The 11806-nt window shown below is 37.4% G+C and overlaps 2 protein-coding genes and 1 long non-coding RNA gene across 3 annotated transcripts; 2 read left to right on the top strand and 1 right to left on the bottom strand.

Moving 5' to 3' along the window:
- Nucleotides 1-530: 530 nt before the first annotated feature.
- On the bottom strand, nt 531-767 carry LOC149956629 (uncharacterized). The gene is made up of 2 exons (XR_016478190.1): nt 736-767; nt 531-666 (listed from the first exon to the last, which is right to left on the bottom strand). It is a non-coding gene; the product is annotated as an uncharacterized LOC149956629 (long non-coding RNA).
- An 8232-nt stretch (nt 768-8999) lies between these two features.
- Nucleotides 9000-9846, top strand: LOC149956628 (uncharacterized). Its single transcript, XM_090166892.1, has 2 exons — nt 9000-9070; nt 9140-9846. The coding sequence occupies exons 1-2, from the start codon at nt 9052-9054 to the stop codon at nt 9844-9846; spliced, it is 726 nt and encodes a 241-aa protein (XP_090023018.1). The 5' UTR covers nt 9000-9051.
- Nucleotides 9847-10594: 748 nt separating this feature from the next.
- On the top strand, nt 10595-11254 carry LOC149956627 (death-associated inhibitor of apoptosis 2-like). The gene is made up of 2 exons (XM_090164731.1): nt 10595-10615; nt 10800-11254. Exon 2 carries the CDS (start codon nt 10808-10810, stop codon nt 11168-11170), a length of 363 nt encoding a protein of 120 aa, XP_090020857.1. The 5' UTR covers nt 10595-10615; nt 10800-10807; the 3' UTR covers nt 11171-11254.
- Nucleotides 11255-11806: the final 552 nt, after the last annotated feature.

Raw genomic sequence — 11806 nt, 5'->3', positions numbered from 1 at the left:
TAATAAAGTCACTTACTTTTACGGAAATCCTGAAGCCTTTGCCAGTAAATAGAGTCGAGAAGGCGGGGAACGGAGCGCGAAAATCTACGTGTCTCTTCTCGATGAGGTCCAGGAACTAAAAGAACGTTGAGTCGTATATCTAGAGATCAAATAACACTCGAAACTTCAAGTAAATCCTGATTTCTCATTGGCTGAAACCAATTGACGTCACGGGAGAATGTAAAATGTAACCAAAAATAGAGGTTACTGCTCATCGGTTAGCGAAAAAAATTCGTCACGTGTTAAATTAGGCAAATTAGAATAGCTGAAAATACATTGCGCTTACTTCGCACTAATTTACTTCTGATACAACTTTGATAAAAATTAATCCTGTTTCGGGGGGGGGGAACCCCCAGGAGGAAATCTTAGAGACTATTAACTCGGTAGAATACACTATTTTAGCAATTGCAATTGCATATAATCCTTGTTATTGTAATGTTTGATATATACTGAAATGATTATTGTTGGATAGGAAAATAAAATAATCGTGATAAATGTTAATTTTTTTATTATAAAATAATTGGGACGATGAGTAGTATCCTACTGGAATGTATTTCGCCCTCATCGTCCCAATATAATTGATGTTCCCAGACTTGAAGAAGCTTCCTGGGCTCTCCAACCTCAAAGCTAACAGAACAATACATAAAATTTTAACTTTAGTACAGTATAAATAATTCGTGAAATTTAATTTATTACCTTATTCTAATCTCAAATTTAATAGAATCATCGCTCGCACTTTGCATTAATATCCCCTTAATTTCTTCAATTCTACATGAAGAAAATTAAAATCTAAAATTTTTGTTCTAAAAGTTATTTAAATCTTAAAATAATATTTACCTCATTTTTGATTTCGATTTAGTTTTTGCTCCAAGCAAAGAAAAAGGTTGGAATAATTTGTTCTAATTGATTTACCCCCTTTTTATACCATTTTCCATCCCCACCAATTCCTAGCCCCTATATCCTATCTCCTTCTTTTCCGTGATGAAATCTAAGTTAGTGATTGAGTGTGGAATCTATTCAGTGTGTAAATAAGTGGGTAAAGTCTGTAAATTTTTCCATTGGTTAAATAGTGTTCGTAGATAATTAATTTCGTGAGACTGGGAATTTCCACCATCTTCCTCTTAGCGTACGTCACGAGAAGATGGTTTAGGTTCGTGCAAAGTCTAACAAATTTACAGATAAGAGTCCGCATTGTAGTACGTTCTTGCATCGGACTGGTTGACTTAACGAAATTCTGGAAAAAAAGGGTAAGCGATTTTCAATAAAGAGTCTTTTTTTGTTACGTTTTTTAAAGTATTTATTAAGAGTGAAAAAAGTTACATAGGAAAAATTGTTTACAATTGTTTTTTTCGCGTACATGAGTTTATATTATTAAATAAAATGGTAGAGTCAAATTTCAATCTTTTTTATCATTACAAGACCCAAAGCTAACTAAATCCCTGTTAAATTATCTAAGGCAATGTTTTTTTTCACCAATCTTATTTTGCGTGTACTAAAGATATTTTGTTAATGACAGGGTAGAAAACATATTTCAATGGTTCAAGACGGTAACAGATTTCAATGACTTTTAGAAAGTACTTTAAATAGAACGTACAGGAATAATGCAATAATATATTTCTACCAATGTTTTGTTTTGTTTTCATGCTAGATTGCGTAAACCACCCACGTTGTCCTAACTAGTTTACCAATACTTTCTGATTCTATTTTAATTTTTTTGTTTTTGGATGGTTTATTTTATTCAAAAGTAAATGGTTTGGCGCTCATAGAAGCGCGCGCATGTTTTCGAGAGAGGTCGGGTCATATCTCTAAAAGATACCAGATAGCGTGGGAATATATTGTTTTATCCTCTGGAACCGGATTTTTTCCAGTCAGTCACCATACCTCTCTCTCTAGCTAATGGATTCGCTAAATTCGATGTGATGATTTTTCTAGCATGATTTGCGAAAGATAAAAATATCTTGCTGTCATTTTTTTCCCAATTTTTGGAAAACTTTTGGTAGTACGTTTTTGTACTCTGTCCTTTAGTTCTATGCAAAATATACATTGCGCAATATTCGCCGCAAACGTTACTAGTTAGTCCTTGCAATCGTCTTTTGCTAAATGTCCACGTCTTACACATTGAATTTAAATATTTTCTGATTGTGGGTAAAAATGGGGGAAGCCCCATTGAATCAAAATAGAATCCCCGTTTTCGGCCATCGACGTAGACGCAAATCCAATGAGAACCTGTTTCTCCCCTTTTATCAAAATTAATGATAAGCGATTGCGGATATTTCACCATGGGTTTTAAATTATCTGAAGAAAACACGCCTAAAAAGTTCGGTGTTTTATACAGTGCCTGAGATAAGTCCACGTTTGTCGTAGTCATTTTAATAGTCTCGAATAATGTTCCTATTTTTATCTATCTGTAAACAAGATTGAAATTCAGCGTACACGATAACGACCGTAGAATCTTTTAAAGGGGTACCAAATCCTAAATCTAAACGTAGTTGCCCTCTCTTTACGGGGTTCCAAAACGTGACGTCACTGGCCGAATTGTCGGGGGTTAAATCAAAAGCATATAGGGCAAAGCCTAGAGGAAAGTGAGCCAACGCGATGTGATTTCCCTCGTCTTGGTAGAGTATCCCAGATCCCGAGAATAGCGAATGATAGGCTAGCGTAAATTGTTTACTATTAAAATTAGGGGTCAACGCTTTCGAAGGGATTTGTTCGTTATCAACGTATAGAGCCAGATAATTTAGGTCGAAATTTTCAAAATTATAAGGATTAGACTTAACGGAGCCCTTATACGCTTTGTTGGTGGCTAAACCAATAATGACTCTGTTGGGTATCGGACCTAAGAATATATTGTCAAAACTATCGTTCTGAATTGAACTAGCTAATGTTTTAACTTTAATTTCAGTACGAGTAAAGGGATATTTGGCATTGCTACGTAATAATCCTTGCTGATGGGCTAATAAAATTTTAGGCATAATTTTAACTTTACGTACAATTAGAGCAGCGTCTATAAATTCGACTTTATACGCGTCGACAGTGTCGCTAAAAAGGGTAAAATTATCGCTATTTCTAGTGAGTGAAACCTTAAGTTGTACGCCATTAATTAAATATTTGTTGAAATTAAAAATGTCACAAAAAATGTTCCCGTAAAGTTCAATTTCTTTTGATTCAGCAGCTAGAACCTGACGTTTTATGAATCCTGCGTTTGTTATCAGATCCATACTTCCAGCCGTGTCATCGTACCATCCAGATGTCGCAAGGTGAGTGTTTTTTGCATCGTACCCAAAGTTGAGCAAGGTTTCGATATAGGCCCTATAGGGGTAATTTGAGGCCGATGGTGAAACCGTCGTATCATTGAGTTTCACTTCGCATTGTTTGAATAGCGAATGCAGAGAATTGTTCACGAGCGAAACGTTAGACCCGGCATCCAAGTTGTCACCGTTGGTTTTGACGATTTTTACTTTACAATATATCATTGTCATTGCCAAATCTGTGTAAGAGTCTCCCGTACCCGGTAGCACGAATTCGATGATAGAACTGCTGTCGATAGATGAAATTGGCTTACACCATACCGTTTGACCCTTTTCAACGCTGAGTTGAGTTGGTAGTTCGTTGAAAATATTTAATTCGCTTTTAAGTACTTCCATTTTTTTAGAGAGCAAAAATATCGCGAACCGTACGCGTGAACTTGCGGCGTTTAACTGAACTCTTTTTCTTCTTCTTCAATGCTTTCTTAGTAGTTTTTCTTCTCTTGCGACGACCCGAACCTTCTTGCGCTGCCATTTCGTCCACAGTTTCTGTCATTCGTTTATTGGCCGACGTTTTTAAGTCCTGACCTTGCAAGACGTCTCCGAGTACTTTCTTTCCTGTAGAAAGGGCCCTTTTTCCCACGTATTTGGCAGACTGTTTTAGGAATGGGAATACAAACCTAGCTAGCCCAGAAAAAAAGCTACCAATTCCGTGTCCTTTTTGTCCCGCAAACCCAGAGAAATAAGGTAAATCTACTCCGCCCCCCGCCTGATTTAAATAATATTGCATGTAGGGACAATTTCTATCGACGTACTGATAAGCCATTTTTTTTTACTGAGCTCGTCGTAAATGTACTTTACACGTGACTGAACCAAACTGAAATGGCACGAATTCACCTAAACTAGTTCTTATATTAATGTCGATACAGTCAAAATAATTTCTACTCAGTTTAAGGTAATGCGGAGAATCGAAAGTTTTTGAAACGGTTGATCCATTGGGGGCGTTTTGGTCTACAACAATTGTTCGCAAAAGGGGGGCTAATGTATCCCCAACCATTTCATTTCCTACCAAATCGGAATACACGAACATAAGATCGGGGATGAATAAGTTTAATTGCATAGGGGAATCTGATCTGAATGCTACCTTAGGTGAAATATCAGTAGCATTATCTCTAAATCCTAAAATTTTCCTCAACTTTGGCGTTAACTCGAGTTGATAATAATGTTTACTATAGGAAGTGTATTGTACGTGTCCACTTTCTAAACTATATTCAAATTTTCCTAATGAATCATTATCGAACTCTGAATTAGCGCTTTCCTTTAAATCAAGGTTCAAACTTTTAATACTTTCATTAAGTACGGCCAAAAGTTCATGAGGATTTTTGTAGTAGCCCTGAGGTATCTCGCGGAAGTCGTAGGTATATTTGTAATCTACTATGTTTCGATAGTAATTCCTTAATTTCTATTCCACATCCCATTGGCTCGCTTACGTTATAAAAAGATAAAGGATAAATAATTTCTACCAGAGCAATTTCCCAATCTCCGCGTAAACTAATGGGTTTGGCCAACGTTGTAGAATACGAGGCTAGAGTATTTTCTGAATTATTCTTATTCTTATCTCTAGTATTACTAGGAAGAGTTATGTAAATCCCAGACGTCATCTTGATTAACCCAACTATTAAACGATGGAGGATATCCTAGCCAACTAACGTACAATTGTTTTACTCCGTTTTTAGTTCTCTGACGTAAAATCTTGTTTAACTTGAACGAACGAGGCGCACTGACCTTTTGAAGCTCTCTCGAATAGAACGTCCCTTTTATATCGATTTCTGATAGGTCTTTTATTTTATAAACGGGAGGATGTCTTTTAACTATAGCTACGACTTTAAATATTTCTTCGGTATAATTAGCTTCGAAACCCTTTTGAAATATCATTTTAGTTGTATTTATTCTAACCAAATCCCCTACTTGGAATTGCGGTTTCAGTTTCAGTTTCTCGGCATAATATTTAGAGTAGATATTATTGTACACACGTAATACGTTATTTTCCGAAACGTCATTAGGGGCCATTTTAATTGAGCTATGATAAGAGGAATTGTACGCTTCGACCAAGTCCTGTAAGACTTCCAAATATCTATTTGTGGAGTGATGGGTAAAATATCTATACATTTTTGTTTTTAACGTTCTATTAAACCTTTCTACGATAGAGGCTTTTATTTCGTCATTTTCGGTACTAAAAAATTTAACTTTATTCTTTTTGAAATATCCTTGTACTTCTTTATTCCTAAATTCCGTGCCCTTGTCCGATTGAAATTTATCTGGAATTCCGTCTTTAAAAACAATTTTTATATTTTTCAAAACCTCTTTCCCCGATTTAGTTTTAAGAGGTAACCCCCCCGCTTTTCTACTAAAACAGTCTATAATTGTTAAAATGTATTTGTATCCGTCATTATCTGCCTCTAACGAGCGCATATCGTTAATATCAGCCTGGTATTGTTCCCTTATATTACTAATTACTATTTTATTTCGTTGAAACTTTTTATATTTCGGCCTATGCATCGTAAAAGCGTCGATTCCTCTTAACCATTTTTCTACAGTTTCCCTACTTAAGCCGTGATACTTTACGGACTGGAATAACCTTTCAGCGCCTCCGAAAGAAGCCGGATGCTTCGGGTTAAAATATATTTTTTTCTAAAATAGCTTCGCCCATACTTTAGACTTTTGCGCGCGACTCCTTGTTTGTTTATAAGAGTGAAGAGAAGAGTCAGACGTGGAGGAGTGATCTCGGTCAAGGCTACGAGTGGGACGGGGCTTATCTGTCCTGCGCGCACGCCCACTTTGAGGAACCGGATACTCGCGCTTAACGGGAGAACGTCGTTGTCGGGTTCTCGGAGCTAGCGGGGAGGGAAAGCCTTGGATTGCCGGTGAAGAGTTAAATTGGGTTAAATTGGAAATAAACGCGAAATATCCGATAGGTTTTGGGTGGGTTTTAGGATTTAAATACGCTTTGGTAATTTCGCTAATATTGGAACCTTTAATAGGTCGACCGTTTATTACGAGCTCCCCGTTTTCATCCCACCGTATTCTTTCGGGTACAGTTTCCAACTGATCCACCATGCTTTGCGCTTTTTGGTAATATATCAAAGGCAAATCGTCTATCCAGTCCCTACTTAGCGAGTCGAATGCGGGGGCAATTTCGATTTCTTTAGGAGCCGAGGCTTGCTTACGTAGATTTCCGTGTCTCATTAAAGCTTGTTCGTATAAAATCCATTTCGAGGCGTCGTCTAAATCTTTCATATTTAATATTTGGTCCATCTTAACGTCTAATTCAGAGACTGTCAGAGCGAGGGGGTGCGGGAACGGGTCTGGCTTTAAAACGCCGCTAGGGACGAGAATCATTTTTCTGGCGTGTTTCATTGTTTACTACCGAATATAGAACCAAGAAGGGTTGAAACGACGGGTAGAAGAAACGAGAAAAATCCGCCCCCAGACTGAACTAACAATTTCTTTTTACTTTTCCAAGCTACCCGCTTACTAGCTAGTTTTCGAAGGGTATTTTTATGACGAGATAACCTGGTTTTTTGGGTATTTGATAGTTTTACGTTACCAATTAAAGTGTTATGAATACATTCACTGATAGCGTCTATGAGGGATTTGTCGGCTTTAGCTAAAATGGCTTTTCTTTGAACGGGTTTGCAACGACCGAGATATCGGAGAGCGTCTCTCTCGATACGTACTCTACGAGACATGATTCATAACTGATAGAAATTACGAAATGTTAGTTCTATTTATTTATTTAGGGAGATAAGCGTAGCACGTTTCTCCCGGTAAAATATTAGTCAAGACTCTTTGATCTTGGGGACAAGTTTGAGTTAAATTGAATACTAGGTAACCGTGAGGTCTCGAAGTCGCGTCTTCGTAAGCGTCAACTACAAAACGCCACTTATCAGGGAATATTTGTCTAGCGAGATAAGCCACTTGCTGACGGTCTCGGGGGCTTTTCAATAAAATTATGTAATGCGAATTCAGGGAAATGGATCTGCTATCTTTTGATTGATGGAATAAGTTCTGTGTAATAAAAATAACGCTTAGAGAACGGTGATGGGTCCCTTTCACGAATAAATCACCAATTTGACCTTTACTCTCGCTCATCTGGTCGTCGATAACTAATAATATAGGATCTTTTCCGTCATAATCAGATAAAACAGGCAATCCTTCTTTAAAAACTACCCTGTGCTTCATTTTATCGTATAGAGCTTGCCATTCTCCGTAATACCAATGTATTTCTTTGAAACCCGGAACAAACATTTCTTCTTCGTGATTAATTATAGATTCAATTAAATAGCTTTTGCCACTCTGACTCGGGCCTGCCGTTACGCAATTAAACGGATGAATAAATTGCATGGTTATCTCCCTTCGAGTACTAGCGTACAAATGAAAATTGTACGTTCTCAGCTACTGAGGGACGACATGATAAAATTATCTTCCAAAGATAAAGAGTGACATGTGTCATCTGATTCTAGAAAGGGTGAGGGAGCATCCATAGGCGTATACGAGGGCGAAAAACGTACTTCGTCAGGTGGAATAGAACTAGGTCTTAAAAGGGGTGAAGGTAAATTATCGATAGGGGGCGAACAGATTTGATGGGTTAGTTGATATTCTCTAAGAAAATCTCGTACCATTGTCATTTCTTTTAAACGTTCCAATTGCGAATCAGTTACTGTAGTTAAGGAAAGGGTAGGGTCTTGGGTATCAGTTAAATCTATTATTTCCATTTCTGGAGAATTGGGTAAAGTTACTATGGGTACTTCCGGGAGCTCGTTATCAGTTATATCAATCAATTCAGGGGAGTCGATTATAATCATTTCCGGGGTATCAACTAAATTAATTTCTGGGTATTGTACACCTTTCATTTTAATGCCGATTTACTTAAACCTTATTCAAAAAATTACGATAAAAAAAAATCAAAATAAACTTACGTAGAGAGAGAGAGAGAGAGAGAGAGCGCGCTTCAAAAATCCTGGTACTAGACGCACAAAGAACAACAATAGAGTGACGTTCCCCCGGTTCAGGCACCCCCCCCCTTATATAGGGCCTAGGGGAAGATAGTAAGCTTATCTCTTATTCCCAAAGAACTTGTTCAGTTCTCGAGAATATATTAGGGTTATGCTAAAATTTATACTTATTTACGCAAAATATTCCATTTAACTTCATTTCCGATATGGACACTGAAGTACAAACATCTGCCATAATCACCGTCCTGAAACAACCTTCTAAAATTATAGCCGTAGTGATTATTTTAATTACAATTTTCTTATTTGAGTTCATTTTGTGGTATTTTGAAAACGTTTCTACCGTAAAATTGCAACTTTTTTCACTGTAGTTCACAAAATGGTATTAAAAGTATACTAATTTTATGTTAATTTCTATTAATTGTATTGTTTTCTAGGATATGATTGCATCACAAGCTCTCGAGAGGAAACTACAATGGGTTTTTTTCTTCTTCCAAGTGGATTAATATGTGACGTCAATGGGAATAATTAGAGGCAGTTTCGAGCACGGGACGGTTTAATTTCGAGTGTCTAGAACTGTTATCTCAGAGAGAGAGAGAGCCGATAGAATTTGAGGGTTATTTGAAGTTTAGATCACGTGATGAATTAATCTCAACAAGATAGGAACTGATTAATCTCACATGCGTCATTTCTCTCTCTGAGACGCTGAACTGAAAAGAAGTGCATCCGCTTTGCTCTCCTCATCTACCGTAAACATGGAAAAACGATCTATTGGTAAGCATTATTTTATTAATACTATTACTATTTCAATAGACAAAGGCTTAACATTTTCATTTTCTATAGCCGAGACGCATACCGTATCCAAACGCAGGGGCCAAGAAAGACGTATCAACATAAAAATCACGTTAGGAGGATCAGTCTACATTTCTTTTGGTTTCGACGGATCAAAATTCCAAGTTCTCTTCTTCAAAAAATCGAACGAAAATATTCTGTTCCTGACCTCCGAAGCTTTCACCAATCTACTCTCTCTTTGGGGAGAGCTTTTCGCCGCTACGCAAACCGGAGCATCGTCTCTAACCCACAACATCATCGACTATCACGACAACAACGTATCCGTCGTCGCCACTACCAACAACATCAAATTGAACTCTGCCTACGGTCATGTTCTGGATCTGGGAGCTCGCGAAATCGGTGAGTTCCAAAAAAAAATTGATTTTATTCGGTTTCAAATAAATCTTTTAAACGAACATAAAAATGTTATCGAATGCATGTACTTAGCTATTGTTAAAAACCTTAAAAAAATTCACGAATTATTATATGGAAAACCTTTCGAGGGTTTATTTTTGTACCCTGATCAATTTAATTCGTACCATCAAGTAAAATCTTATTTTGGCTGTTTTAAATCACCCTCGGAAGTACTACAAGATTTTACTAATTTACTCGTAGATAATCAATTAACCTGTAAACTTAGCTACTTTAATTTGTTTTCATTGTGTAATGCACAAGATAACCATCTAATGGAATATCTGATAGTACCTACTAACATGTAAACAAAGTTCTAAAATAAAATAAAAAATTAATTAAATTGAAAATAACTTGTTATTATTGCCTAGAGATTAGAAATTAAGGAGTTCTGAAGCGATAAGCAAACGGGTAAAAATCTATTCTCCAGATATCTGCGCGAGCAAAACAAATTCTGGAGAATGGGGATGGGGAAAGCAACTGGTGATTAGAAGGGATGAAAGCAATGGGGGAAAGGAGCTGGTGAACGAGAGATAAAGTATCCAGTGAATGGGGGTTGGGGGAAAGCAACCCGTGAACGGGAGAATCTGGTGATTAGAAATTCTGGTGATTAGAAATTCTGGTGATTGAGAGAGAGAGAATCTGGTGATTGAGATGGGGGAGAGGCGCGGGTGGGGGATGAACGGGGGAACAGAGGGAGCCAAGCTACAGCCCCGAAACAGGATTAATTTTTATCAAAGTTGTATCAGAAGTAAATTAGTGCGAAGTAAGCGCAATGTATTTTCAGCTATTCTAATTTACCTAATTTAACACGTGACGAATTTTTTATCGCTAACCGATGAGCAGTAACCTCTATTTTTGGTTACATTTTACATTCTCCCGTAACGTCAATTGGTTTCAGCCAATGAGAAATCAGGATTTACTTGAAGTTTCGAGTGTTATTTGATCTCTAGATATACGACTCAACGTTCTTTTAGTTCCTGGACCTCATCGAGAAGAGACACGTAGATTTTCGCGCTCCGTTCCCCGCCCTTCTCGATTCTATTTACTGGCAAAGGCTTCAGGATTTCCGTAAAAGTAAGTGACTTTATTATTTTACTGTAGAGGGAAATTAGGCCTTGTTTAAATTGAAGTAAATAGACTTAGATTCTAGTCAAATAGTCATAGAGTCTAACCAAAATAAATAGAAAAACATTTATTGAAATTTAGGCTTAACCAATTAGGCTTAAGAATGTTGACAATAGCTTATAGAAACTATCAGTTTACAGTATGGACATCGAAGCGTATCGACTTGAAACTTTTCGTCACTGGAGAAATCCGCACGTTACTAAGGAACAACTAGCGAAGGCTGGATTCTACTATATTCAGCGGGGCGATGAAGTACGATGTTACAAGTGCCACGGCGTATTAGAAGGATGGGAATCAGGAGACGTACCAGAACTTGAACATGCTAGATTCTTTCCAAACTGTCCGGCTAGGGATAATTCACCATCGGAAAAAAAGTACCTTTCGCTAGAATGGGACATTCCCCCGACGCCAAAAGCAACTACGGTCTCTGACAAAAGCTTCTCACCTGTACCAGAAGAAGACGTTTGTGACTGTCCCTCGGATGTCAGACGATACTGTTGCTAAACACTACAAATACGTGAGTTAGAACTTTTAATTAAATTAAGTTGCAGGAGATCGTTTCACCCCATTTAAATGCCTGTAAACTTAACTACTTTAATTTGTTTTAATTGTGTAATGTACAAGATAACCATCTAATGGAATATCTGATAGTACCTACTAACATGTAAAACAAAGTTCTAAAATAAAAAATTAAATGTAAATAACTTGTTTTTATTACCTAGAGATTAGAAAATTAAGGGGTTCTGAAGCGATAAGCAAACGGGTAAAAAATCTAATCTCCAGATATCTGCGCGAGGAAAACTAATTTTGGAGAATGGGGATGGGGGAAAGCAACTGGTGATTAGAAGGGGTGAAAGCAATGGGGGAAAGGAGCTGGTGAACGAGAGATAAAGTATCCAGTGAATGGGGGTTGGGGGAAAGCAACCCGTGAACGGGAGAATCTGGTGATTAGAAATTCTGGTGATTGAGATGGGGGAGAGGCGCGGGTGGGGGAGGAACGGGAGAGGCGCGGGTGAACTCATTCTCAATCACCGGATGGACATCCCCCTCTCTGATAACCATATTGTATTTTTCCCTAACAAGTAAATGAACATTAACTGTAATAAAAATTAAAATCAATGTTGTTGAACTTACAAGAGA

This window comes from Leiobunum rupestre, chromosome 2 (assembly GCF_980474605.1).
Source record: "Leiobunum rupestre chromosome 2, qqLeiRupe1.1.hap1, whole genome shotgun sequence".
Classification (NCBI taxonomy): domain Eukaryota; kingdom Metazoa; phylum Arthropoda; class Arachnida; order Opiliones; family Sclerosomatidae; genus Leiobunum; species Leiobunum rupestre.
This window is presented reverse-complemented; position numbering and strand designations above follow the sequence as displayed.